Source organism: Haemorhous mexicanus, chromosome Z, assembly GCF_027477595.1.
Source record: "Haemorhous mexicanus isolate bHaeMex1 chromosome Z, bHaeMex1.pri, whole genome shotgun sequence".
In the NCBI taxonomy this organism is placed as follows: Eukaryota; Metazoa; Chordata; class Aves; order Passeriformes; family Fringillidae; genus Haemorhous; species Haemorhous mexicanus.
Window position 1 is genome coordinate 29,906,256 of NC_082381.1, and position 26,658 is coordinate 29,932,913.

At 47.3% G+C, this 26,658-nt stretch overlaps 1 protein-coding gene across 1 annotated transcript; it reads left to right on the forward strand.

Annotated features, from left to right (window-relative positions):
- The first annotated feature begins 7,186 nt into the window (after nucleotides 1-7,186).
- On the forward strand, nucleotides 7,187-12,900 carry LOC132322228 (E3 ubiquitin-protein ligase BRE1A-like). The gene is made up of 3 exons (XM_059836581.1): nucleotides 7,187-7,420; nucleotides 7,631-7,708; nucleotides 8,839-12,900. The coding sequence occupies exons 1-3, from the start codon at nucleotides 7,334-7,336 to the stop codon at nucleotides 8,914-8,916; spliced, it is 243 nt and encodes an 80-aa protein (XP_059692564.1). The 5' UTR covers nucleotides 7,187-7,333; the 3' UTR covers nucleotides 8,917-12,900.
- Nucleotides 12,901-26,658: the final 13,758 nt, after the last annotated feature.

Below are 26,658 nucleotides of genomic sequence, written 5' to 3' on the forward strand. Positions count from 1 at the left end.
TATCACCCTGCTGCTCCCTGGAAAACGGCACCCGGGACTGTGAGGAGGAAATGACATCGGGCTGGTATGCAAATGAAGAAACCCCTCACTAAATCCAGCAAGATAAACCCCTAAAACAAAGACCCACCAGGGAATTAAGAGATCAAAGTGATGTCTAGGTGTGAGGAACAGAATCCAGTGTCTGCTAAGACCCTTTTTAACTTTCACCCTACCTACAGATGTTGGCTAGAAAGAGGATCTCAAATGTCAAATTAAAAAACTAGGCATTTTGGGGTACTTTTGTGAAGATGAAAGCCCCAGATCTGTTTGCATACCAGCAGACACAGCTGCATTTTTCCTTCTTCTCTGTACCACCCTTAGGAGCAGCAGTGGCAGCGTCGGTGTGACCTGCTGGTCCTCTACACGTCAGCTGATTTTTAATAAGGGCATTAAAAAGGAGAAAGATCTCCTGCTCTATTTATTTCAGAGTTAACCTGTGTAGTGCATGCACATGTATCTATTTCACACTTACAAGTTTCCACAGAATCAGAGAGTCATTTAGATTGGAAAAGACCCTTGAGATCATGGAGTCCAACCTATGGCCCAACACCACCTTGTCAACCACACCATGGCATTGAGAGCCATGTTCAGTCTTTTCCTGAACACCTCCAAGAACAGTGACTCCACCACCTCCCTGGACAGTCCCTTCCAATGTCTTATCACCCCTTCTGTGAAGAATTTCTTCCTAATGTCTAACCAAAACCTCTCCTGCCACAACGTGAGGCTGTTTCCTCCTGTCCTGTCCCTTGCTCCTTAGGAGCAGACCCCTTCCTGGTTGCACCCTCCAGTCAGGGAGTTCTGGAGAACAAGGTCTCTACTGAGCCTCATTTTCTCCAGGCTGAGGTCCCCCACCTCCCTCAGCCGCTCGTCATTGGACTTGTGCTCCAGCCCTTTCTCCAGCTCTATTCCCTCCTCTGAGCACACACCAGCCCCTCTGTGTTCTTTTTGAATTGAGGGGCCCAGAACTGGACACAGCACTCGAGGCGTGGCCGCTCCAGTGCCGAATGCAGGGGGACAATCACTGCCCTGGCCCTGCTGCCACACCATGGCTGGTACAGAACGTGTTCCCCACACTCACCATCTCCGACGCCCTTCCCGCCCTGTCCAGCCGCGACACGGCTCCATCCAGCGGCGGGCAGGGAGGCGGCCGCTCCGTCGGGGCCGTGTGTGGGTGGGGGGGCGGCTCCGCCCGCGCCGCCATCTTCGCTGCGAGTAGCGGCGCCCGGCATCGGGCGAGGGCAAAGCGGCGCCCCCCGCGATGGGTGAGGGCGAAAGGGCAGCCGGACGGGGCGGTGGCTGGTCTGTGGGGAGGGCCGGGGCCGGGGAGAGCCGGGAGGTGGCCATGTGGAGGACGGAGGGGTCGCTGGGGGCTGGAGGCAGCGCAAACCCGCGGAGGGAGGGACGGGCCCGCGGCGTGTCCGGCTGGCGCTGTGGGAAGATGCCGGGGGCTGGGGCAGGACCCCCACGGGATGTGGGAGAGCGGAGGAGGTGTGAGAGCGGCTGGTGTGTGTGGGTTTGGGATGCCTCCAGAGGGGGAAGCGCCACGCTTTCCTGGTGTCGGGAAAATCCACAAATGCCAGGGTTTATGTCCAAAGAGGAGACAGAGGAGTCCTTCACCTTAATTCGAATAAAGGGAGAGAGTCCACCGGGGCACACGGCTGCGGGGTTTTCTCTCTCAGGGTTTCGGGGGGTGCAGCCTCCTTTCATCCTAAACTCCCGGCCGCATGTTGCCCTCTGCCTTTCCCTTTTGGCTGCGGTACAGCCTTCCCGATCCGCCTACTCCATATCCCCCCTTGAACCTCCTGTTCAACCTCGAAGTTCCGAAGTTCAGGCTTGTGCAGACCCACTTGTCTATCATAGGAGCCAAACTGTCTGAGCTCTGCAACAAACCTGCTGCCCAAAGTCGGTAGAGACGTTAAGACCGATTTTAGAGACGTTATCACCCATTCAAATATTTGTAAAGACATTAGCACAGATCTTTCCTTTCAGTTTCTCCTCTTTTTATTTCTCAGTTTGTCTTTACAAACCGTAGTTATTATTAAGCCTTTTTCACAACATGGAGCATTTGAAACACCTCCTGCTGACTTTTCCATGTCAGGTCCCTGCACCAGGTGTGGCAAGTAAATACAGAGAATTAAGTAGATAATAACAGTTCATATTAACCCATTAATCACTAGTCCTTGTGCATGGCTACTGATAGTTGAGATCTCCCATCCTTCTCTTCCAGCTCAGAAGTCCAAATCTCTAGGGCTTTCGAGACCTTGACTCAAGTGTGATGGATCCATCCGTGTTTCCTGGCTGCTCTCTTTGCAGTCGCGGTTGGATGTTATGAACAGCAAAGTCCAAAGGCAGTGTATGTGCTAACTGGGCTTCGTGTCAAAAGAGATTTCACAAGACACGGTATCCTGACCACATACTGGTTTAAATACACATCTTCTCCTCCCTGCTACCTTGAAAATGATCAAGGTAAGAATACCAAAGAATTAAGAGGGGAATAATTGAATATTCCCTGGCTTTGGCTCTTATTCTTGCCAATGGCAAAAGCCATGCCCAAGGCATCTTAGTTTCTGTCACCAGTTTCAAAGGGTGTTTATTCCTCCCTTCATCCTTTCTACTTGTGAAAAACTCCAATCACTTGTTTTAAAATTTTAAAAGTTTAAGAGTAATAAAATGGTTTTAAAAATAGTAATACAAATTAGAGCAATAAGAATTTGGACTATCGGAGGACAATAAAGAACAATAAAAGCAAAGAATTACGAATGTTCAGATGCTTTCCTCTTGAAAGCATAGGTCTGCTAACAAAGGATTAACTCTTAAAAGCAATAGCCTGTTGCATATTCGTACATCTCACGCATGATTCAAAACTTCTTTTCAAACAAAGGCTTTTTCTGGTTATTGTCAGCTTCCTCCCCTTCATCTTGTAAATCATGGTCAGACTCCATTGAGTCTGGAAGGAGACTAGTTCTTTACAATAAGGAGGTAATAATTCTTCTCTTGGGGCTTTAGGTGTCTTGTTGCTTGTGCAAAGAATTTTTTGATTATCTCATCCGTTTCTTGAGCTAGTTAAAAAGTATCTTACATAGCATGGTTTCTATTTTAACATTATATTATAACCTAAAACTATATTTAGCACACTACTTAAGAGAATTAATACAGCATAACTTTCAAACATAACACATATAATATTCGTTTTAATATTTGCGAAAAGCCAATCATAAAATATGCATTTTTCACATACTTGACCTGAATTCTCAGGGTGCCAGGGAATATGGATGTCCCACTGAAATCTCAAAGCAGCCATAATCCCGTGAAGGATCCCCGTGTCAAACGAACTTCCCCCGTTCAAGCCCACTGCCTTCACAATCCCATATTCAGAAACCATTTATTAATTATTGTTATGTATAATTTATGCAGCTATTGGCTTTTGCTATTATTGAATTCAGCAAATTATTTTGACATAGTACAGTTTGTAACCTCTTTTTCACTGCTTTTGATACGGTATAATTTGTCAGACTTTTTGGTTAATACCCTAATCCCTGTGTAGATTGTATATTTTGGTGTAATATATATTATAGTTTAGGCTTTGATAAAATATTAAAATAGAGGCTATGTAATTTGTGTTATAACATTATCTTTTGTAGAAGTAATTGTAGCTATGAAATAATAACTAATGCCTTTATTTTTGTAAGTAACTGACAAGTAGTGAAATAGCTAATGTTGATTGGAAGTACTTGTAAAAATGGCTAGAACATCTATATGATAAGACAACTTTGAAAAGAACCAGGTAAGTAACACTGAAAGAGCAAGGAGAAATATACCACTGACCCTTTGGCTATCAATAACTCTAACCACACACCAGGGGGCCTCTTGAGGAAATACTATACAAGACTCTCAAAATCACATCTGCATTGTGGCATGTACTCTTAAGAAGTTGAGATGAGGGGTTGAACTAAGATAAAGAATTCCCAGAACATGTAAACTCAAAGGAATGTTTGAATATGTGTAATTGTCATACATATGCATTTGACTAATGCAATGAAAAAGTGTATAAGAAGAGTTGTTGTAGTTAACCATGTGCATCTGGCTATGTACCCAGTGCTGTTACTTTTCCTTTATCCCTTATTTTCCCTTATTAAACCTTTAAAATTTTTAAAGAGTGTTATACATAAAGAATGAGATTATTTTCTCTTGCAATTAAGGGATGAATATTGTGTGGATGAAGAGAAGCTTTATTGATGTACAGTTATGTTATTGTGGTTTGTTGTTTAGCTGTCCTCCTCATAGTTCCCTTCCCCCCCCCCCCCCCCGTTCTGTATTGTGGCCATCAGACAGTCTGGGGTATCTAGGACAGGTAAAGAGAAGGCATGCACATACATCCCTTGCATGTGTGAGAGACAGCTGCTCACTTTGAAAATTTAAAAAGGTTTATTAAACCTTAACAACAATACAGCAAAGGACTACATAAGGAAAAAGCTGCAGTGCTGGGAACTGCACTTCATGCATACCACGTGGCCAGTTCATCTTCAAGATGGATGCTCAGTCTTTTATACCCCTGGGGGTTGCATCAGCCAGCCCTGCCCCCTCCCAAAGTCTGTCAGTCAGCTCTTCTTTGCCGTTTATCAGTGGAAACTGCTTTCTCGTGACTTGACTGGAGGTCAGGTGTTGCCATGCCGCACCCCTAAGCGCCGAGCTTTTCCGTTCCCAACTGCCCCATACAAGGGGCACATGTGCACACCTTTTTTACCTGTACTAGACAACCCTGGCTGTCTGATAGTCACAATACAGGGTGGGGGGAAGGGAACTATGGGGAGAACAGAGGACATCTAAACTACAATAACATCACTATATATCACTAAAGCTTTTCTTAATATTCACACAATAGTTATATTTTAATTGCGAGAGCCAATCGTCTCAGTATCCGTCTATAACACATGGGACAGTTGGGAATGGAAAAGCTTGTTGCTGGGAGGGGCACAGCATTACAGTACCCGACCCTCCGATCAAGTTGCAGGAAAGTAGTCTCCACCAATAAATGGCAAAGAAGAGTTTACTGACAGGCTTTGGGAGGGGCCGGGGTTGGCTGATGCAACCCCCAGGGGTATAAAAGGCAGAGTATCCTTCTTGAAGACCCATGAGCTATGTGGTAGGCAGCCGTGGTGTGGGTTGGGCTCCCAGGTCTGTGTTTCCTTATTGAGTCCTTCTGTTGTACTTTTTGTTAAGGTTTAATAAACCTTTTAAAGTGGGCAGTTGCTTCTCACTAAGAGTGAGCTTTGTTTCTCACACTGATCAAATAGTTGCTGAAGCACCTAGAAACTCTTCTGGCCACCCTGCCAGTCAGCATTCCTCTACCAGAGGATATCTAGCCCTCTTGCCCAGGGCATCTCAGTAAAATACACCCAACATCCCTGGAAGGGAGATAGAGGCCAAGGTCATTTCATTGCCTTGCAATTTCCTTTGTAGTCTGGCTATTAACTTCAGCCTGCACCCCTCATTAGCTCTTTTTGCTAAAACAAAAAGACACAATGCAGTACATGTTGAAGAATGTCTCTGCCAATCTTCGAAAGTCCCAATGATGACTCATCCCATAGAGCCATCCCAACACCTGCAGGGTCAAAGCTCCTGGTATCCACTGTTTACTGCCCTTTGTTAATCAGTTCTCCTAACTTTCTTGTGTCCCACTACCTTTAATAATCTCCAACTCCTCTGGTGGAAAAGACAGCACCAGCACCACCACTTCCCCTCACCCCCCCTCAGGCAGTAGCTCAGTCACAGGGGGCAAAGAGGGGATCCCAGACACCTCTGGCAGAAGTGCTGCTTTCTGAACATCTCCACTGAGCAGCTGATTGCCTGTTGTCTCTTCTGAACATCCTGCCTGATGTCCCTTAACTGCTCTTGTTTCTGCCTCTTTAGGCAAATTCACTACCTCCCACAAATGAGTAATTGAGCTCTTGGAGGGAAGGTTTTTCCCTTTAAGTTAACAAACCTCACTCCTTCCCACTTTCCAAATGCATGTAAAACTCACAAGCATATTTGGAATCTGTAAATCTTCTACTACTAAGCTAACCTGAATTTAGAATTCCAGCAGCTAAACGCTGCTGCTAAAAGAAGGAAAATGGCACCTGTCATTTTGAATTCCTTGGTGTTCTCTGTGCCATTTGACAGTGTGATGATACCAGTTTCAAGATGTTAACAGTTGTTAAAGGATTCACATTAGTAGCATCATATGTTTGAGAGATTTCAGTTAATTTAAAAATTGTGGTTTTGCTGGTCTTGCTCTGCATCAGACCTCTGAGTACTTAGGTGCTATTTAGAGTAGATGGACATAGGGATTGAAAAGATTAAAATCCAAAAAAGGCTCTGAATCAGCTGAGGTAGCTGTGTCTGTATTCTGCCGGATGTTACCAGCTTCCTGCTCTTTCTCCATTTTCAGTTTTGTCTTATTTTTGTTGCTGTCTTGGGATTTGGCCGGTGTAAAATTCAGGACAGTTTATGGAATAGCCTGTCACCACAGCAAAAGATGAGAAGTGTGAAAACTGCCAATCACTTTTTTATAAAATTTTAAAAGTTTAATAGCAATAAAATGGTTATAAAAATAGTAATACAGTTAGAGTAATAATAATTTGGACAATTTGAATTAAGACACTATGAGACAATAGAAACAAAGAGTTACAGACTTCCAGGTACCTTTTTCTGGGCAGCACAAGCCCATGAAAGGACACTTGTTTACAAAGGATTAACCCTTAAAAACAGTAGCCTGTGGCATATTCATACATTTCACACATGCTGCATAAATTCCATTCAAATATAGGAATCTGTCTGGTCATCATCAGCTTCTTCCTCTGAATCCCAACAGCACCTTTGAGGCGGTAAGAAATTTGTTACTTCTGATAAGAGGGCACTAAATACTTTTTCTCTGAAAGATTTAGGTGTCCTGTGGCTGCTATCTTGCTGCAAGTCCTTTCTTTAAAAAAAGTACCGTACATAGCATAGTTTCTATTTTAACATTTTTTATAACCTAAAACTATATTTAACACTCTACTTAAGAGAATTAATACAGCACTACTTTTTAACACAATACATATAATATTCATTTTAATATTTGCGAAAAGCCAATCATAAAATACGTATTTTTCAGAAAAAGCACATGATGAATAAGAGAAGAATTACTCCTGAGCAGCATCAGGCAAAGTTGGCCATATGCAATGTGCTGGCTGAAGCACTCCTTTGATTGCAGTTCTCCAAGCTGCAAGAGAGGGTGGAGACAGCAGAATCGCGGGTGTCTGTCCTGGAGACCATGACTGATGACCTTCAGTGGGACATTGACAAGATCCGCAAGAGAGAGCAGAGGCTCAGCCGCCACCTGGCCGACGTCCTGGAGCGAGTAAGTGCTGGCCAGGAGCCCTGGGAAGTGGGGGTGGTGTTGGACGGGTGTGTGACATCCTCTCTGTGACTTTGCTGTGTGACATCCTCTCTGGGACTTGGCTGGGAGAGCTGAGAAACTGCAGTGTTCTTTCTCTGGTCTTGGACCTGCTGCATCACTCTTGTCGGTATTTCACTGGGTCTTGAGGAAATGTCTTGCATTTTTTTGCAGGTAAATTCCAAAGGCTACAAGGTGTATGGAGCTGGGAGCATCCTCTGTGGGGGAACAATCACCATTAGTGCCTGCAAGGTGAGGTCAGGAGCTTGGTTGTAGGCGAGGGGAAGAATACATTCAAGGAGAACAAGGGCCACAATTTGAACAGAATTTAGATAATATTTTTGATAATTTTTAGATCCTGTGCCACAAATGATCTTGAGGAAGTAACAATACAGAATGAAAAGCTCAAGGTGAGACGTGTGTAGGTGTGTGAGGATGAAGGTGTTCTGTGGGATGGGCTGCCCTCAGCTTTGCAGCGCTGTGTCTGCAGAAAACCTCATTGCAGCGTCTGTTCTGAGCCTGCTCTTTAGCTGTGTTCCACCTTGCTCCAGGTACAACTGAGCGAGTCTGTGGCTCCACTTGCAGCTCAGTGCGTTGGTGACACCGCGTGGCCAGCGCTGGAAATTGTGATGGTTTCCTGCCCGTGTCCCGTTCTGACCTTGGAGTCCATTTTAACCAGATCTGGTTAAAACTGTTTTCATCTCTTTACAAGTAGTGATCCCTCTTCCACTTTCCCCACGCCCTGTGCAAATGGAACCAGAGAACAGAAACAATCAGGGAACTTGTGTGGGGAGAGAGGCTCTTGAAAGAGTCAAAGAATTTCTGTCTTCCCCACTGGGGAGGATGGACAAATAGGAGACAGCCTGTGAGTTTGTGATGTTTTAAAAGTGGTAACACAAGAAGCTGTTACTCTGTGGTAAATAAGTATATGATGAAGAGAATAATCCAAATTTCATCTTAGTGGTCAGTGCCAGTTATAAGAAATGTCTGTCTCGATAACCTAAATCCAGAGATTTGTGCATGATGTGTCCATGGCCCTGTGTCTCATCCCCATTCCTGACCCCTCGCCAAGGTTTTCTGTGAGGAGCAGAGTGCTGGGACCAGTCCTCATGGACTGCCTGTGGCCGGATGATGCTTCCTCCTGTCACTGCCTTTCCCTGGGCAATGCTGGGATTTGGAGAACCTGGCTGCTGGTGGCCAGCCCTAGGTGAGAGTCTCCCATCCCTGTGGATTGTGTCCCTGCTTCAGGGAGAAGCAGGAAGGAATGTTTTGCTCCAGCCCCATCCACTCCCACTGGCACTTGCCCACAGGGCCAGATCCTTCTCCACTTCTCAAGTGTCTGTGTTTCTGGAATCCAGTGCTTTTGTGCTCCTCTCCAACAGGAGGAAGGAGCCTCTGGAAGGAGCTGGAATTGCTGTCCCAGCAGAGTGGGTGCAAGGGCCAGAGGAAGCCTGTCATGACTCTGGAGAGCCCAGGACCCATCACCACGTGGGCCATGCTGTGCCGTCATCCCCTCTTGCCTCTGGCTGTTGTCATCCCTGAGAGTCATCAGCACAAGCAGTTCTTTCTTCACTTGGAACTAATTTCTCCTGGTTTGAGGCTTGGCTGGTGTGAGGCAAGGATACTGTGTGCAACCACCGTGTGGCTCTGCCTCAGGGTGCAGAGATCTCTCTTCAAACCTGTGCAAATGGAGAATGTCCACTGCCATACTTTAGTGCTTCACAATCCACATAGAAAAAGATGGAAGTTTGTTCATCAGGACTTCTTTGTGGTGTTATTGGGAGGGGTGTTTCTCCTTGCTTGAGAAAGTGCTTCTTAAAATATGCAGTTATATTCCATTTCATTTGGAATTGGACTTTTAACAGTCTAAATATGCAGGCAGCCAATGGAATTTCGGAGTACCAAGATACTCCCTTTTTCCTGGGGTAACTAAGGCCACAGATAGTCCAGGTTTGCATTTCATGCTTTAAGAGGGCTCTTGGCCAAGGTGCTGATTTCATCTTGAGTTCCTTGCACATCTTTGGCCCAGAAACCCTGCCATTAACTCGCTGCCATGGTCACATTTCATTTCTTTTTCTCTCCTGTGCCATGTGTCCTTAAATGATGAAATGACAGAAAGGGTGGGGATGGAAGGGACCTTTAGAGATCATCTAGTCCAAGCCCTCTGCCATGGTCAGGGACACTTTCCACTAGCCTAGGTTCCTCAGACCCTCATCCAGCCTGACCCTGAACAGGGACATCCACAACAACCATGGGTGTCCTGTTTCTGGCTCTCACTCGAGCAGAGGGACAGAATTCCCTCCCTTGACCTGTTGGACATCCCCCTTTAGACACAGGTACAGAGGGGTTTCAGGGCTTCAAGAACACAGTGCCAGCTCCTATCCAATGTTTCCTTCTCAAGGATCTCTCCCAGTCCTTCTCCACAGGGCTGTTTCAATCCATTCATCACCCCTGCTGTTTTGCTAAGTTCTGGAATATGCCTTTATAAACAGGAGGCATTTCACACACTGGGGAAAAAAAGTTGTAGGTCTAAGGAAAGGAGGCTGAGCCAAGTGGTGGCATTAAAGTACAAGTGGGTTAGACATTCCCCCTTGATGAAGGAATGGTTTGCAGGTTTGGGGTGCAGAATGTAACATTTGGGGAAGGAGAAAAGGGCACAGAAATTCAGGCTTTCAGCAGCTGAGAGGTGGCAGTATTAAAACCCACAGAAGCTGATGAAAGCCATCTCTCTCCTTCAGGTTCTTTCTGAGTAGGAAGGTGCTGCTAGTTGTGGTGGCTGCCCTCACCCTTTGCTGGGAGGATGATATGTACCAGGGGAGAGCAGAAAGCTGTCAGGGTGAGAGAACATGCTCAGAGCATCACAGTTCAGAGAATGGCATTGCCCCTGAAATGCAAAAAGCTTGAAAGAATATAATTCTGTGCAGCACTATGGTACAAATTTTCTCTTCCAGAACATGCCCATTTTTGTATTCTGTAGATGAATTATCTGGTTTTTACAGAATGCATGGGGGTGTTTTTCTTAAGGTTTTGGGAGAACTCTCAAGCTTATTTTTATTTGCATTTTACATCCAGCATTTATACAGATTTTATTTATTATTCTTTTTAAATGCATAGAGAACAAATATCCAATAATTTTTTACTCCTTTTGGATATTTTGATCAATATTCTTAGAAAGAAAACCTTGTTGAACAAGTGTGAAAACACAGAGAGGGAAAATAGCATAAAAGCCTTTTAAAACAGGGCATATAATGAGGACTGCAGAACTGAGTAATTCCTCCAAGGGTGACTTCTTCAAGAACTGCCAAGAGAGTTTCTTAAATCAAGGGAAATGTGACCTGCAGCCACAAAAAGTACAGCCAAAGCAAATGAAAACCCTTTGGAAAAGAGGGAATTTTGCCTATGACATCCATCTGTCTGGAAAACTGAGGGATGCCCATCGTCCTTGTACTGTATTCCTCAATTTTTGCAATATGAATGCAAATTTCTCCTAATTTCTGTGAAGTGAATAAGCAGCTGGAGTTGCTTTTCCATTAACTTAAGCTCTTAGAGGAATTATAATTATTTTTGTAGCTGAGCATGATTTGAGTTTCCCAAATCTTCTACAAGGCAAAAAGGAACCATACAGTTATTTGTGCTAATGTTAAGGAAAGGTTTCATGAAAGCAGGTGAATGAGAGCATTGCATTATAAAACTTACATGCTCAAGAAAACACAAATGCACTTAGAATAAAACATATGACAATAGCAAAGCATCAGAACAGGATAAAAAGAAATGACTAGGCAGGAAGTGATGTAGAAAAAAAAGACATTTCTGCTACATGTGCCTGCATTAGTAAGCTAGAACAGAAAAAGAAGGGCAGAGATAATAAGGAAGAAAGATTTTTAAATTGCACTGTGCAGAAAAGACACACAGGTAACCATTGTGGCCCACGGAGCCCAGCATGGCCCGTGGCATTTCCAGCACTGGAGAGACTGATAAAAGACTGAGTGAACCAAGCTACAGCCCACAAAGAGGACTTTCTGAATTTGTCATCTCTTTCAAATCAACAAGAGGTTCAATGGTTTAATACTGTCCATTTTTTTGCACTAGTAAATGATTTACCTATTAAATAAACAATTTTTTCCACATTTCTTTAAAGAAATCTTTTCCTCAAACCAATTAGTATAGCCACTTAGATTTGCTTTCTAGAAAAAAATCCCTTTAAAAGTTTTCTCCCAAATTTGCCCCAAACCAGAACAAACAGAATTTTTGGCCCCCAACATGGAGTTCATTATTTAGAAAAAAACTTGTACTGATTGCATGTTAGTTGTGCTCACTCTGTATTAGGATAAAGCAATCAGTAGCCATATTGCTTGAATTTCTATATAGTGTCTCTCAGGGCAGAAGCCTTCATGTCTTTCTAGTCCCTAGGCTTCTTTTTTTAGGTTTTAATACCTTTCTAGTCCCTAAGATTATTAGATTGTTTTCTTATCCAAAATAGCTCCAATATTGTCTCTAACACATAGCTTTTACAGTAGAGGGGCAGGGGTTAGAATAACTATTGTGCTGGTCTCAGTGATAATAATTGATAGGGAGTTTACAAAAGTACTGAAGTCTGTTCAAGATATGTTTGGTTTATAGTTTCTTCATCCTCCCCTACATCCCAGTTCCAGTAGCATGTTTTGGGGGTTTATTAGTAATTACACCCAATTTGTTAGAAAAGGGGCAGGGGATAGGATGAGACTTTTCAACCTTTCCCTTCCTTCTTCTCCTTTGAATCTATTAAGTCACTTTTTAAGAATGTTCAATTTCCCCTGAATGCCAAGGATACCACCTTCCTAGTATTTCATCTTATAAGCTTTGTCTATATAGTCCACAACTTCTCTAGAAGGAGGGCTGAGGTATCCAAAACAGCTCATGAGACCCCTGACCCAGAAATAAACCCAAGCATGGAAAATTCTGAGTAGTGTAAAGAATGAGAAGATATAAACCAAACCCTGAAAACATTTTCTGACTATATAACCTAAGATTTTACACATAGACAAATATAAAACCCAACAGAAGTAGAGAAATACCTAAAAAAGAAGTACCATAATGACACTAGAGAAAAGAAAATCATTGCAATAAGCTAGGCCCTGGCATATGCTTATCACACACTAGGAGATACTGTAAAGCAACAAATACAGGCAGGGGGGCAACAAAATAAATCAGCAGCTATTCCAGTCACTCAGGCTACAGCCAACACCCCAGCTACTCAAGTTGTAGCTAAAGCAAACAGTGAGCCTAAGCCTATAGCTAAACCAGACAAGAAGCCTAAGCCTGCAGCTAAACTAAACAGTAAACCTTACCCAATAGCTGTTAGTCCTACCACCACAAACAAAACCCACACATTTTAAACCAATCAACCAATAAACAGTGATGATGATCTGTAAGAAGGATCCTCAAAACCAAAAACTTACACCAAATCAAGAGTCACTATGAAGTCCTTTTTCCTAATAGACTTTTGTTACCTAAGAAAAAGATTACACTCAAGAACCTGATAAATCTGTAGTTAATTACTTAGTCCATCTTTAAGATACTACAAGCAAAACTACAATTCTAAATAATACTAAAGCAAAGCATTTAAGATTGCTGCCATATAATCCAGTTACCAACCATAAAATGATGAGAGGGGCTGACCCTCCCAGTCTCTGGGCATGGGTCCTGGGAAGTGTGGCACAAAGATACCTGTATACAGACCATCTCTATATGCAACAAGCACAATAAAAGACCTAAACACTATAAATGCAAACTTAGTACCATATACATCCCTGACGTGACAAAAACTTGTACAACTTGTGCCACAAGAATTCACTTCTACTTTAGCAATAATAAAGCAAGATAACAGTAAAGAAACCATACTTAATATGGGGAAGAAGCTCCAAACATATACAGGTAAACGTACTGTACTGTACATAACCCAACATGTACAAAACTCACAACTGTAGAAACACAGCTACAAAAATCAGAAGACAAAATCAAAGAAAATCACAAAAATCTCAGAAAGGAGATGAAAGAAAGCTTTCTCCAAATCTCAGCAATACAAATCAGAAGTTCTAATACCAAACACAAACATCCCCTGAGATAGGGAGAGAAAGAATGAACTAAACTATAATTCTTCTTATGTAACAATAGAGAAAATATAAAGAAATAAGATAAAAAATCTACTACTGCTCTGGCACAATGGGTACTTGAATTAAAAGACAACAAGACTCAAAGAAAAAATTCCACTAAAAAAGAAACAACTCCAATAGCCCATAAGCAAACTACCAAGTATAATAATGATAACAACTCATCCAATTCCCTTAAAAAAACCTCTCAAACATATATCCAAAAAAAAAAGAATAACCAGGCTTAGAGGGGCCCTGCCTTTAGGCAGGTAGATGCTAAGAAAAAACATGCTTTCTAGACTGTGTAAATTCATTAGCCTAACACATCAGAACCACAAAAATATAAAGCCTTAGTTAACACTAGTGCACAGTATACATTAATCCCACCAAAACATGTAAGGACAAAATCTATTACTGGCAAGACAGGAGGATGACAAAATTTTACTTTAGTAGAAACTGAGGTGAGCCTAACTAGAAATGAATAAAAACCCCACCCTATTGTGACTAGCTCAGAATCCCCATACATTTTAGACATAAACTTCCTCCAAAGTGGGTATTTGAAAGACCCAAAGAGACTCAAGTAATCGTTTGAGATAACACCTGTAAAATCAAAGGGCAACAAACAAACACTTTACCTAAACTGTCAAAGAACCCATCTACAATAAAACTCCTGAAAGTAGAAAAGCATTTTTAATAGTTTATTAATATTCTGAAACATCTACAGTACATCAATAACATCATTGTGTAAAATAACACAACAATAAAAGTATTTAAGAAATTTACCCTAAAGCAAGACACCAGAAGGAAGGGGCAACAGCCACTGCTCTGGCAGTGAAGAGAGAGCCAGGGCTTGGGCAGCATCTCCATCCTGCCCACACCACAGGCCTTTGTCCTGCCCTTGTGTCCCTGACCATGGGGCAGGGCTGTGTGGGCAAACGTGTCTGCCCAGGGGCTGAGGAGGCAGCAGGGCACGATGCTGGTTCTCCTCTCTGCACAGCGCTGAAGGAGCTGTGTGTGGGCACACTGCAGGGGTTAGCTGCTGCTGCTCTGCTGCTGCTCTGCTGCTGCTGCTGCAGGGGGATGGATGCTCCCACAGCAGCTGCACAGGCAGCACAGCTCCTCAGCCAGGAAAAAGAGTCCAGCAGGGCAGAGACTCCCAGCTCAGCCACACTCAGGCTGCTGGGGCTGGGTGGCTGGTGGCCCTTTGTGCTGTGGGGCTGCTCTGTGAGTGCAGCTGGCTTCTTGCAAGCTGACACCAAGCAAGAGCCTGCTATGGCCTCATCCGGCAATTGACAAGGAATTGAACTCTCACCAGGTGGCTTTGGGAAGCAAAGGTGACCTCTTCTTCTGGCCAAGCTGTGCTCACTTGTTCCCCCAAGTGTGGCCATGCGGCTGTGGCACCCTGAGGGAGGGCGTCCCCTGGGCAGGCAAGGGCACCCAGTGGACCGTGGGCACTGGAGGTGGTTGTGCAGAGACAGAGTCTGTGCTGCTGCCACAGCTTGGAGAGGGCAGGGCCAGGGCTGGGGCAGCTTTTCCCAGCTACACGCCAGCTCTCAGGAGCCCCACAGGCACACGCCAGCTGCTGCTCCTTGCCCAGCATGCCATGTGGCTCCGCAGGGCGCTGAAGGCTGGGCAGGGCAGGACAGGCTGCGGCAGCGCTGCCCTGGTGTTCTCCACCGACAGCCTTTGGTTCCCTTTCCCTCAGCAGCAGCAGCAGGGACGGGTGGCAGGGTCAGGACCAGGAGGAGGTGGCTGCCCTGGCCCTTTGCTCCCGGGCCCCAGGCCAGGAGGGCTCTGGCTGCAGCAGGGCGCTCTTCGGGCAGCCCCTGGCAGCCGTCTGCATGGAGCACGGCTCGCTGCCCCGTCCTGGTTGTGTCACTTTTCTTCAGCAATACCCTAGCTCCTCTTCACAAGAAAAAAACTCCAGCAATGTAAAAAGAGCTAATGCAAGTACACTTCTACCTGCCTTTGTGTAGTAGTTCAGTATATGTATGTTCTGTCTGTAATTTCAGTACTTTCATACTTTTATGAAAACGTGCATTCATATTTCCACTTTTTTGTGTTTCTAGATATTTGTATACCAAAGCACTTGTTTTTTAAATTCTTACTTATTGCAATTGTTATTTTTTATGTAGTATATTTTAAAATGTTATAAAAAAAGACCTTTTGGGTCATTTTCCTCATTCTTAAAAAAATATCCACAAGCCATTTTAGTCTCTGTCTCTCAAAGTTGTTTCATCCCTGTCTATTTTAAACCAGGACTACAGTGCTTTAAGAGGATTGAGGGGGGTCCATGAAATGTACACCAGTGATTTCTCTTGTTGAATGTCATGGCCCTGCCATGAGCCTGTTTTTGGGTTGCTTTTTTTTTTTTTTTTTGGTGTGTGTGTTTTTGTTTTCATGGGGTTTTTTTAATTTTTGTTGTTTTTTCTTTTTCCCTCTCTCATCAGTTTAACTGCAGACACACATTTAGTTGCAAACTTAAGCCAGATGACCAGAATAAAAACGATGTCATGGGCCTTTGGGAACTCCTTGCTGATTTTTCTGCTTTTTCAGTTGAGCAAGGCTCTGATCCAGGCACAGGGATTGCAATTGGTGCTACAGAACCATTTGGCGGGAACTCTGCTGATTTCTAGGAACAGCTGGAGGCCTGTATCTCCCCAGGAGATATTTTGGCTGAGCCAAGCTTTGTTGGGTTTTGGCTGCAAATACCATTGCCCTTGCTTTCTTATCCACAAGTACCATGGCTGGGCAAAAACTGCCCAGTGGGCCATATTCCAAGTGTCAGTGTCTTCTGTCTGCCATGAATTGCTGATGTTAGGAACAGGAGCTGCCCCAAGGAGAAAAAAGGAAATGAACTTTTACCTCCCAAATGCATCTCCCCAGAGGGTCAAGCAGGATTCCTCTGGTTCCCAGAAATACACTGAAATAGGGCTGAGAAGGCCATCTGGACATATATGTTCATGCCCAAGATCTTACTGATTCCATTTGGGTTTTGCCTTTTTTTTTCTTTCTTATGTTTTTTGTATTCTTTGCACATCTATTTATAGCTCTTTAGTCTACTCTATTTGTGACTAGCTTTCCCAGTACTTTTCCATGGCCTTTGCCTAAGCAGAAAGACAAACTTCCAGAGCTCCAAGTGCGGGGAGTAGAAGGTCCCAGTGTTATCTTCGTTCTTCCTGGGACAGACCCCTCCGGGGAGCTGGTGGACTCACCATCCCTGCAAGCCTTTAAAAGAAGACTGGATGTGGCACTCGGTGCCATGGTTTAGTTGAGGTGTTAGGGCATGGCTTGGACTCGATGATCTTGAAGGTGTCTTCCGAGCCTGTGATTCTGTGATTCTGTGACTGAGGGAGATTTCCTGCAGCCCTGGAAAGGGCTGCGGGGGGCCCTTGGCTAAGGACGGGGATCCGGGCTCATGGAAAAGAACCAAAGGGCTCAAGGCGAAGGCCGACAGGGCAGAGCTGCCCCAGCGTGGCCCAGGAAAGAGCCTCATCTCCTCCTCCTCCTCAACCTGCACCCTCTGCGCTGCCATCTGCGGCGCAGGCGGCTCCTCTCGCTGCGGGGCTCCAGGGCGTGCTGGGGGCCGGGCCCTCCTCTTCGGGAAGCGCTGGAACCTCGGAGGCGAGCGGCTGCTGCTCTGGCTGCGAAGGGAGGGGCTGTGGCTGCCGCCCTGGGCACGGCGAGCTCCTGCCTCTGCTGCGGGCTCTGCTCTTGCCCTATGCGCACAGACACGGCCGAGGGCTGCCCGGGAGCTCCCTGCCGGTCCGCAGTGGGCCCGGCCGGGCTGCTGCTCTCTGTGGCCTCTGCCCATTGCTGCCGGCCCCGCCGCGCTCCTGCCTGCCTCTGGCGCAGCCGGGCCCCCACGGGAGGCAGCACATTGCGGCCGGCTCGGAAATGCCCTGCCCGCGAACCGCCAGCCTCGGCCTCGGCCTCGGGGCACAGGCTGCCGGCGTCCTCGCAGCTGCGAGCCGGCCCCGGCCGCCTGCCGGCCTTGGGCACAGCTCCCACCTGTGCCTCCATGGCCGTGGCTGCTCGGCACAGCAGGCTCAGCCCAACACCAGGAGCAGCTCTCCACGAGCCCAGGCTTATTATAAACGACCCAGACTCCAAGTGGGAATGAGTTATAAATCTTTTATTGAGAACAATAAAAAAAATCAATAATGCAAAAGGGACAGCTCTGGGTGCCTGACAAAATGCCAGAGGCTTGTAGAGAAAATGGCGGCTCCGCCTTTTAATACCCTTGATATTGGATCACCTTTATGCATTGTGAGAAACGATGTCTCACTTATTAAAATTTTAAACGATTTCTTGAACCACAACAAGGAACTGCATAAAGAAGAAGGGACAGAACTGGCTGTCCAGTGGGCCTGTTCACAAGGCCCGCACCCGCAACAATCCTTGAATACGCTTATTGCCACACCAGCCTGGTAAGCCGACCCTCCCCACGCTCATGCACGTGGCACTCTTATGAACCAGCTCCTCCTTCCTCTTCCTGACTTGATGGTAGACCGAATATTTGTAAAATATTTGAATTTTATTTTTTTAAAGGAAAAAAATCTGTAGGAAAGCCTTCTATGGATGTGTAAGTTTTCTTAACAAAAACTTCTACATATTTGAATTCACGTTAACCTTCCCAGCTCTGCCTTGGGAGGTTTTAGAAGTATTATCACCCGGCTATATGTTTTCAGAGTTCATAATAAAGGAACTAAAGAATCCTAACAACACAAAGAATTGTCCCATGAGGAATGGTTGACTTCACCTCCCTCAACTCCTTTTTGGCTGCAAAGTTGTCACCTCAGCAGCAGTGCCATCGCAGCAGTGAGTCTGAAAGGCGGCAGCTCTCTGGCCCACACGGTGCTGCTGGCAGAGCCGGCTGCTGCCTACTCAAGGCCCAGGGCAGGCACCTGAGCTGCCTTGCTGCACGGCCAGAGCCATCTCGATGCTGCAGTGCAGGCCAGAGGCGCCGCTCAGCCGGAAACTGCAGGAGGAGGACTTGCCGCAGGGCAGCGCCGTGAGCTGGCAGTGGCGCGACTGCGGCAGGAGCAGCCAGGCTGACAGCACCAGTGTTTGCACCCAGCGGGTGACTTTCTCCATGTCCAAGTACGAGCCCGTGCAGAGGGTGTCCATCAGGTGCCCGTCCTGATCCGTGGGCCGCTGGCCACCAGGGGCGTGCAGAAAGCACATGTGCCCCAGCAGCCGCTCCCCGGAGCACAGGCACTCCAGCACCACACGGATGCGCCTGGCTGGCGGCCGCTTCCTGCTCTCCAGGCTGAAGGAGTGGCTGGGGGGTGGCCGCAGGATGACCAGTGTGCGGTAGGTGCTGCTGTTCTCCTGGACGCCGCAGGCTGCAGGGCTGGTGTCCGTCCCAACAGCTGGGTGCAGCTCCGGCATGAAGCTCCTCCGGAACAGCACTCGACAGACACCGAGGAGCTCGTCCACCAGCTCCTGCAGCACCTCCATGCTGGGCAGGCCCTGCAGCAGAATCACAGAACAGCTGGGCTTGGGAGTGACCTTTAAAGGCTGTCCAGTGTGACCCCACAGCAATGAGCAGGGACATTCTCACCTAGATCAGGTTGCTGACAGCCCCCTCCAGCCTTATCCTGGATGTGCCCAGTGGTGATGGGCTGGGCACAGCCAAAGTGCTGCCACCCTAGTCTGCACCCTTGACCTTCTCATGCTCACTGACCTTCTCCTTGCTGCTGGATCCCTCCTGCCTCCTCCTGCTGGCAGAGCCACGCTTTCCTCTCCTGACCAGCCAGCAGGCCATAGTGAGAACCAGAACCAGGGCTGCTGCACTGATCCAAAGAAGCCACTGCTTTTCAGTGCAGAACAGAGCAGGCCTTCCATGGTCCCACTGCTGCCCTCAATCTCCTGCAGGAGCCGCACCATCTCTTGGTGCAAATATTTCTCACGCTCCAGCATCCGTTTCACTTCATGCTTATCAACTGAAAGTTCCACCTTCAGCCCAGCGTGGGTGCCTAACAGGGCCAGAATGAAGGCCAGTGTTGGAAACATGGCCTGGTGGAAGAAAGGGGGCTCAGCTCGTCTGGCTGGGAGGGAGCAGGGGGCTGACAACACCTGCAGTGTCCCCAGAGACTCTCTGGGCACCTGCCATGCTGAGAGCCCCCGGCCCCACTTCCCCCAGCCCTGAGGACAGCGCCCTGCCCTGAGGGTCCCCGCTCTCACTCTGGCTTTAAACCCCCAGGGCACCTTTCCCTGCCCCTATCCAGCCCAGCTTTCCCCCTCCATGTGCACTCACTGGCTGCCAGAATCCAACTGCCCAGTGCTGCCCCTGGACACAGATGCCAGCATGACCTGTCCTCTGTGATGTCACAGCCAGCTGAACCATGTCACTCAGCTGCCAAGCTGGCCGTGCCCCTGCTCACAGCTCCCACTATGACCCATGCCCTGGCATGTCACAGCCCCCAGAGCCACACCTGCCAGGCCACAAGCCCCAGCCTTGCTCCCCACTGCTGGCCTCAGCAGTTCCAGGGCATCCTCACCCTGAGTGCAAAGCCAGCCACAGGAGTCCCCAGGGCACTCTGGATCCAGGCTGCAGACACCTAAAGCCACCACTGAAAGGGACATGGATGGGGACTGCAGCTGGATCTTCCAGTGCTCACCACTCCTGACTGCCCTTTGGGTGAACCCAGACCTCACCTGCTGCACCTTGAGCACATTTACCCTTCTCGCCCATCCTGGAACATGGTGTTCCCACATCATACATGAGCCCTTTGGAGGGAGTGACCAGCTCCCAGCTCATCTGCTACACTGGCCTTACTTTCTGTTTCCCAGCAATGAACTTAATGGATACACTCATGAGAATCCCAGCAGAACGTTTGCTTCTCAAGAGCTCTTAGGCAAAAAACCTCCACCAATCACTATTTTGTGCACAGAGAACAAGGTGCTGACAAGCATAAGGCACATGCAGGGCTCTGACATAAGAGCTCCTGAGCCATGGGATTCAATGCATTGCTGTTCCCAGCTGCTTTGCTCATATTTTATAGCCAGTTCTGGACAGGGGCTGCTGCTGACAGGGTAGGAGGGATGTCTCAGCCTCAGCCACAGCAGAGCAGTGTTAGCAGTGGGAGCAAAAAGCAAACAAAACAAAACCGGACAAGGGGACGTCTCCTGCACGGTGCCGAGTCAAGGCTCTGCTGCCAAAGCACCCATGAGCACATTGCACTGACTCAGCATCAGCTACAGGTGTTCCTCCTGTTCCAAGGGAACTGGTGCTGGTGCTGTTCACAGCATTTTTCACCAGCTCTGGGTAGTTTGTTCAGCTGTCCAGCAGAGCTGGAAATATGATGGACCTCAGGGACTCCTCAAGAGAACATAGATTATGAAAGAGTTCGTGAGGGGCATGTTGGACGTGCCATTGGGTGCCTGAGGGTGCTCCTGCTGCGTGTGCCTCTGCTAACATCTCTCCTAAAGCAAGACACCCCTAAATAAACAAGGCCCAATGTGGCACAGTGTCTGCAATGTGTCAGGAGTCTTTATTGTCACTGCTGTCCTTTTGCTGTCCTGGCTGCTCCTATGAGGCTTCTCCTGCCCCACCTTGCTTGTCTGGCTGCCTGGGGTCACACCTGACAGAGAAACCAGGGCTGGACCCATGGTGGTAGTAACCCCTTTTGTATGCTTCTCCTATTTTTTCTTAGCATTTCCCCCATTTTCTATTTCTTTCATCTTTCATGAAAAAAAAAGTTGCATTATCGCTTTGGAGTCCCAACATGTAACCTCGTTTGTGTTTTAATCTCACTTTCAGGCATATTTAGAACAAAATTTCTTTCTGCAATTGTGGATCGAGGCTCCTTATCTCAAGCCTATCAGAACGTCCTCCTTAGCTACTTCCCACATTAAAGTCATTGCTCCATAAATTCTAGAAAATTCAATATAAACATCATTCTTGCCTAAGAGTCACACATCTGTGGATATGGAGTTTACAACACACATTCATGTTTATGTTTGCAGGGCTATGATGTAGTGCTTCCACATTCTGCCCCAAAATCTGTAATTCCTTAACTGGGGTTTGAATTTTGGATTGCCTTACATCTGTGCATGTGTTTGTGCATCTGCAGGAGGGGACGTGGTAGAAGTGTCAGAATAACAGCAAGAAGTTGCAAAGAAAAGAGGCTTTATTAGAAATGTGTTCAACAAAAACCCAAAACAACAAACTGTAATAGCTAATGGTCTTAGAGTCTCAAATCAAACTTACTTCTATTAGAGTAAAATACTGTGACTTAAGAGCTGTGAAATAGCAGTATCTGAGAGTTAGAATACTAGTTTAAAAACTAAAGAAATAGCACTGTAAAGTGTAGTTTCAAAGTATACTTTACCTAAATTGGAAACATGACAGTTCTTATTTTCCCCTGAAGCATGATGCTAAATGTAACTTTTAAAAAAAATACATTGGAAACCTAGGACTTAAACATCTTTTGATCATATGGTGATGATAATTAAAGAAATCCTTCTTTTGAACTTTGGAGACGATCCATCTGTAATGCTTAATCATGAAGTTATGGAATTTGCCAGTTCATTTTATAGCAATTTCACACCTTTATTTACATTCCCAACTTTGTGGTTCAGTTCTGAAAATTAGCTTATTTTAACTGAACCATGCAGCAACTTGCTTTGACTCTGATGGAACTTGTTTTGTATACAATTTTGTTTGAAGAAATGAAATGCTGGGGCAGTTGTTGAGCTGTTATGTCCCACAGTAAACAGATCAAAATCCATCTGTTTTATGAGACCAGGTTGTATAAAAAGGCAGATGAGGCAAATTATGAGGTGGTTAAAACTCAAATATTCTTGAAGCCATAAGCCTGAAGTCTGTCTCCTCTTGCATGAGAAGAAATTAAAGAGAAAGCAAAGCAGCTACTGCTGAGAAAGTTTGCCTTACTGCTGGCTGCACAAAGTAGCTCAGCTGCCTGGTGCACCCACCCCATGCACCAGATGCTAGAGCACGAATTTGTTTCACTCCTCAAATGAAGCTGAAATCACTTTGCAGTGAACCCACACACATTGATGGTGTCAGACATGTTTTATATTCATGCCTGTTGGTGGAATTTGCAGCATATCCTTGGGTAAGGTTGATTCTGTTTCTGGTTTGACAATGTTATTTCTAGGGGAAATGTTTTTTCCTTCTTAAATTATTTTCAGCTGCCATTTTTACTTTACTTTTGTTGTTGTTTGGTGAATTATGAAAAGGAAAGGATAGCAATCAGCCCAGGCACAAACAGTGGGAAAGCCTCATTCAGCTGCAGTAATACCAAAATTTCAAGGGAGTCCACAGTACTACAGTGTGGATGAGCAGAAATGCTTCCTGGAGACTGATCATGGCTCCAGCTGTGTAAACAGTGGCCCTGTGTGAAAGCACAGAAGGCAAAGATCCCGGCTGGGATATAAGAACAAGTTACCGGGAACCACAACAATATTGGCAACAGAAGGGATAAGACAAAGAAACGATTTACAGGGAAAACTGCGACAACACTGACCCGGCTCTTCCGGACCACGTATTTTCTCCCACCTGGAAAAGACACCTTCTCCTTGGGAGAGGGAGAGAGTTCCTTTCTCTGTGTCTGGCAATGGCCTGAGGTGGGATTGAAGATAATGACGGGGACATGGCCAGACTCTCTTGTTCTTTGGTCCCACCTCATGTCATTGCCAGGTGCAAGCAAAGGGACAGGTGTCTTCCCAATGTGGATCTTGGGAAATGTGGGTCACCAGGTCTCTGCCCAACAGGGGTCCTGTGATGGGGGATGAAGTTGGAGCAGAGGACAAAGCTCTTTGAGCAGTGGGGCCACTCACGGGGCTTCCCTTATTTATGGTTTCGTTGGTGTTGGGTCAAGGATGACTGCCAGGAGAAGCTCTTCCCACACTCCAGACATTGTAGAGTCTCTCCTAGTATGGATGCACCAGTGGGTGATGAGGTTGCAGTTGACGTAGAAGCCCTTCCTGCAGTCAGGGCAGCAGAAGTGCTCTGCTTCGTGTGAATCCGCTGGTGCAGGAGGAGATTGGAGCTTGTCTGAAACCTCTTCCCACACTCAGGACACTCATAGGGCCCCTCCTCAGTGTGGATCCCCTGGCAGCAGATCAGGCAGGAGCTCGTGCTTAAGCTCTTCCCATATTCCTGACACTCCAAGGGCAGTTCACCACTGTGAATGTGCCGGTGCCTAATGAGGACAGAGCTGTTATTGAAGCTCTTCCCACATTCCAGGCACATGTAGGGCTATTCCCCACTGGATCATCTGGTGACAGATCAGATTGGAGCTCTGGATGAAGCTCTTCCTCCATTCCCCACACTCACAGGGCCATTCCCCAATGTGATGGTGGGTCAGGCTGGAGCTCCAGCTAAAGCTCTTCTCACATTCTAAGCACTTGTAGAGCTTCTCTCCATCAGGAAGCTGCTCATACATCACCAGCTCAAGCTCCAGCTGGATCTCTGGCTGCCATCCTGGCATAGGATGGGTCTTTTCTCCTTGGAACACCCTGGGCTGGGTTCGGAGCCCCTCCTTGTGCGAAATCTCTGGGGTTCTTCCTCCCCATTGGATTCCTGCACTGTGGAGCTGCTCAAAACAGCCTCTTCCATGAGGTTCTGCCATGGGGATTTGTCCTCCTGGTCTCCATGCCCAGCTCCTTGTCTGGGGGAGGAAGGACAAGGACAGGATGGGATTTGTCTCCATGCCAGAGGAAGGGGAAGGAGATCTCCCTAATCCGTCCCTGGAAGGACGATGTCGGCAGTGGGGCTGTCCTGCAGCCAGGGGCGATGCTGGGCTGGGAGATAGAGGGGGAAAGGGGCAGTGACTTCCTCCTCACCCGCCTGGGTGTTCTGGGGCATCTTCCTTTTCCTTTCTGCCTGCTATCTCATCCAGACAAGGTTTGGGAAAGGGAAATCCTCTTTTGGGGGGAAGCAAGATGAGAGTATATTGGGTTGGGAGTTCCTCCTGCCCAAATCTATCTGTAGAAGTTACCAGGTATCTTGTGTCCATAAAAACGTCCGAAACACCAAGATTCAGAAATACTCCTGCAGTGGTCCGGTGAGAGAGGCGTCCAGCTAGCTGGCCATCAACCCCTAGCAGCACGTGGGGCACTCGTCCAAATAGCCAGGCTACGGGACAGCGCCTAAGGACACCACCCAGCGTTATAGCTGCAGATGATGCCTTGTGCAGGACGAGACCGGTTAGAAGCTGCGGCCAACAGGAATGATGAGAGCGCTCTTTAGCTGTAACAAGTTTGGATTTATTGTTGGTCCAAGGGAAGCAGACAAACAAAGAGAGCAAAGGTGGGGTTACATCTGGCTATAAAGGGAAGGGAATCCAAGGGAGGAGTCAGGGCTTGGACAAATGGGGTTGCAAGGGGGAGTGGGAGGCAAAGAACGGACATATGGAAAACACCAATGAAAACAACTTGGAGGAGGGGCCTCGGCTCCCAAACCAATCACTCTGAGCGCTAAGCAGAAGTTTCTAGAGAAAAAGGTGGTGGCAGGGAGTGACTGGCAGGGCACCGAGGAGGGGATCACTCTTGGGGCTGGTCACAATAGCAACTAGGGTGGAGTTAAGAGTAACAGACAGTAACAGGAAGGGGAGGAAAGAACCCGGGCAGAGCCAATAGAAAACAAAGGGGGAACAGAACAGTCCAACTTAACAAACACACCACAACAAACTCCCACTTGAAGCAGCGAGTTGCCAAAGGAAGGCTCGTCCCTTCCAGTTGCCCGGCAAGCCAACAGCACTGCTTGCAGCTGGGGGCACTCTCCTAGGGCTGGTTTCCCAGGAGGGCGCCTAGGGAGAACTGCTCTACGTTATAGTGGTAACAGCTTCCTGTCACGGACGGGGCTCGCAGCAGCAATCTAACAGGAAAAAGAGAGTGACTCCAGCCAAGGGTTAAAACTGCCTTTAATGTAGCTGAGGGGACTCGCAGGGCTGAAGCCTCAACACACTCTTGCAACAGTTTATAAAGTGCTAAGGAAAGAGGGGAGGAGACAACCTCTGGACAAAAGAGAAGGGAGAAGGGAGTGGTATACATGGGATTGATATTGAGGGTAGACTAATAGGAGTACCTTGAGGGTGGGACCCTTGCCCCTGAGCCAATCACTCGACGCTCCAGCTAGAAGTTTCTAGAGGGAAGGGAGGGAGCGCTGAGTGACAGACAGGGCACCTGGGAGGGATCAAGGGAAAGATACCTGGGGATTTGGGAGGAGTGGGGATGACGGGCAGTGAGGAGGAGGGCGGAGTGAGTCAAGCCTGAAGTACAGCAAACTGAGGGGAACATTCCAACACACAAACTGAGGGGGAACAGAACAAACCAGCACAACACCCACAACACCCACTCAGGCGTTCCCCCACGCTGGTCTCTCCTCTTTGGGGTCTCCTGTGTGGGATACACCCGGTCTGGGCTGCCGGAGGTTCTGGAATTCCAGAGTTTCCCCTTCCCTGGACTCCCCAGTTTGGTGTCAGAGCGACTCCAGGGTCTCGCCTGTCGGGGTCCCTGTTTCAGGGCTCTGGGTTACCCATGGGTCCCCTTGTCCATGCTCCCAGTATCTCCAGGCTGCCAGAGTTCCCCCCTCTTTGGGGCCACTTTTCAGGGTCCCGGGGTTCCCTCCTATCCGGACACCTCCCTGCAGGCTGCCGAGTGTCCCTCTGTGTCCCTCGAGTACCACCACTCTCCGCTCTCCCAAGCCCGGCCCCGCTGGTACTGGTGATCCCCACGTGGCTCTGGGCAGACAATGCAGGACCTGTCCAGGCACTCCAGTCCCCTCTGCAGGGGGACCCCGCATCCCAGCACCCCCCGCCGGGGCTCTGCTGGCAGCCAGCACAGGGCACCAGCCAAAATTCTGCCGTCTCGGAGCTGCCAAGCGCTCCCTGGGCCGCCCAGAAGTTGGCTCTGGTGGCTCCTGGGCAAAGGCGGCGGCTCCGGCCTTGGGCAACCACAGCTCACCCAGGGCCTCCTGTTTCACTTCTATCAGAATATTATCTACCACGTTTTACTGTGTGGAAGAAAAGAGAGTTAAAGTAGTATAATCAAACAAACATAACAACACTTTTTTTTTAATAAGAAAATGAGGTAATGTCA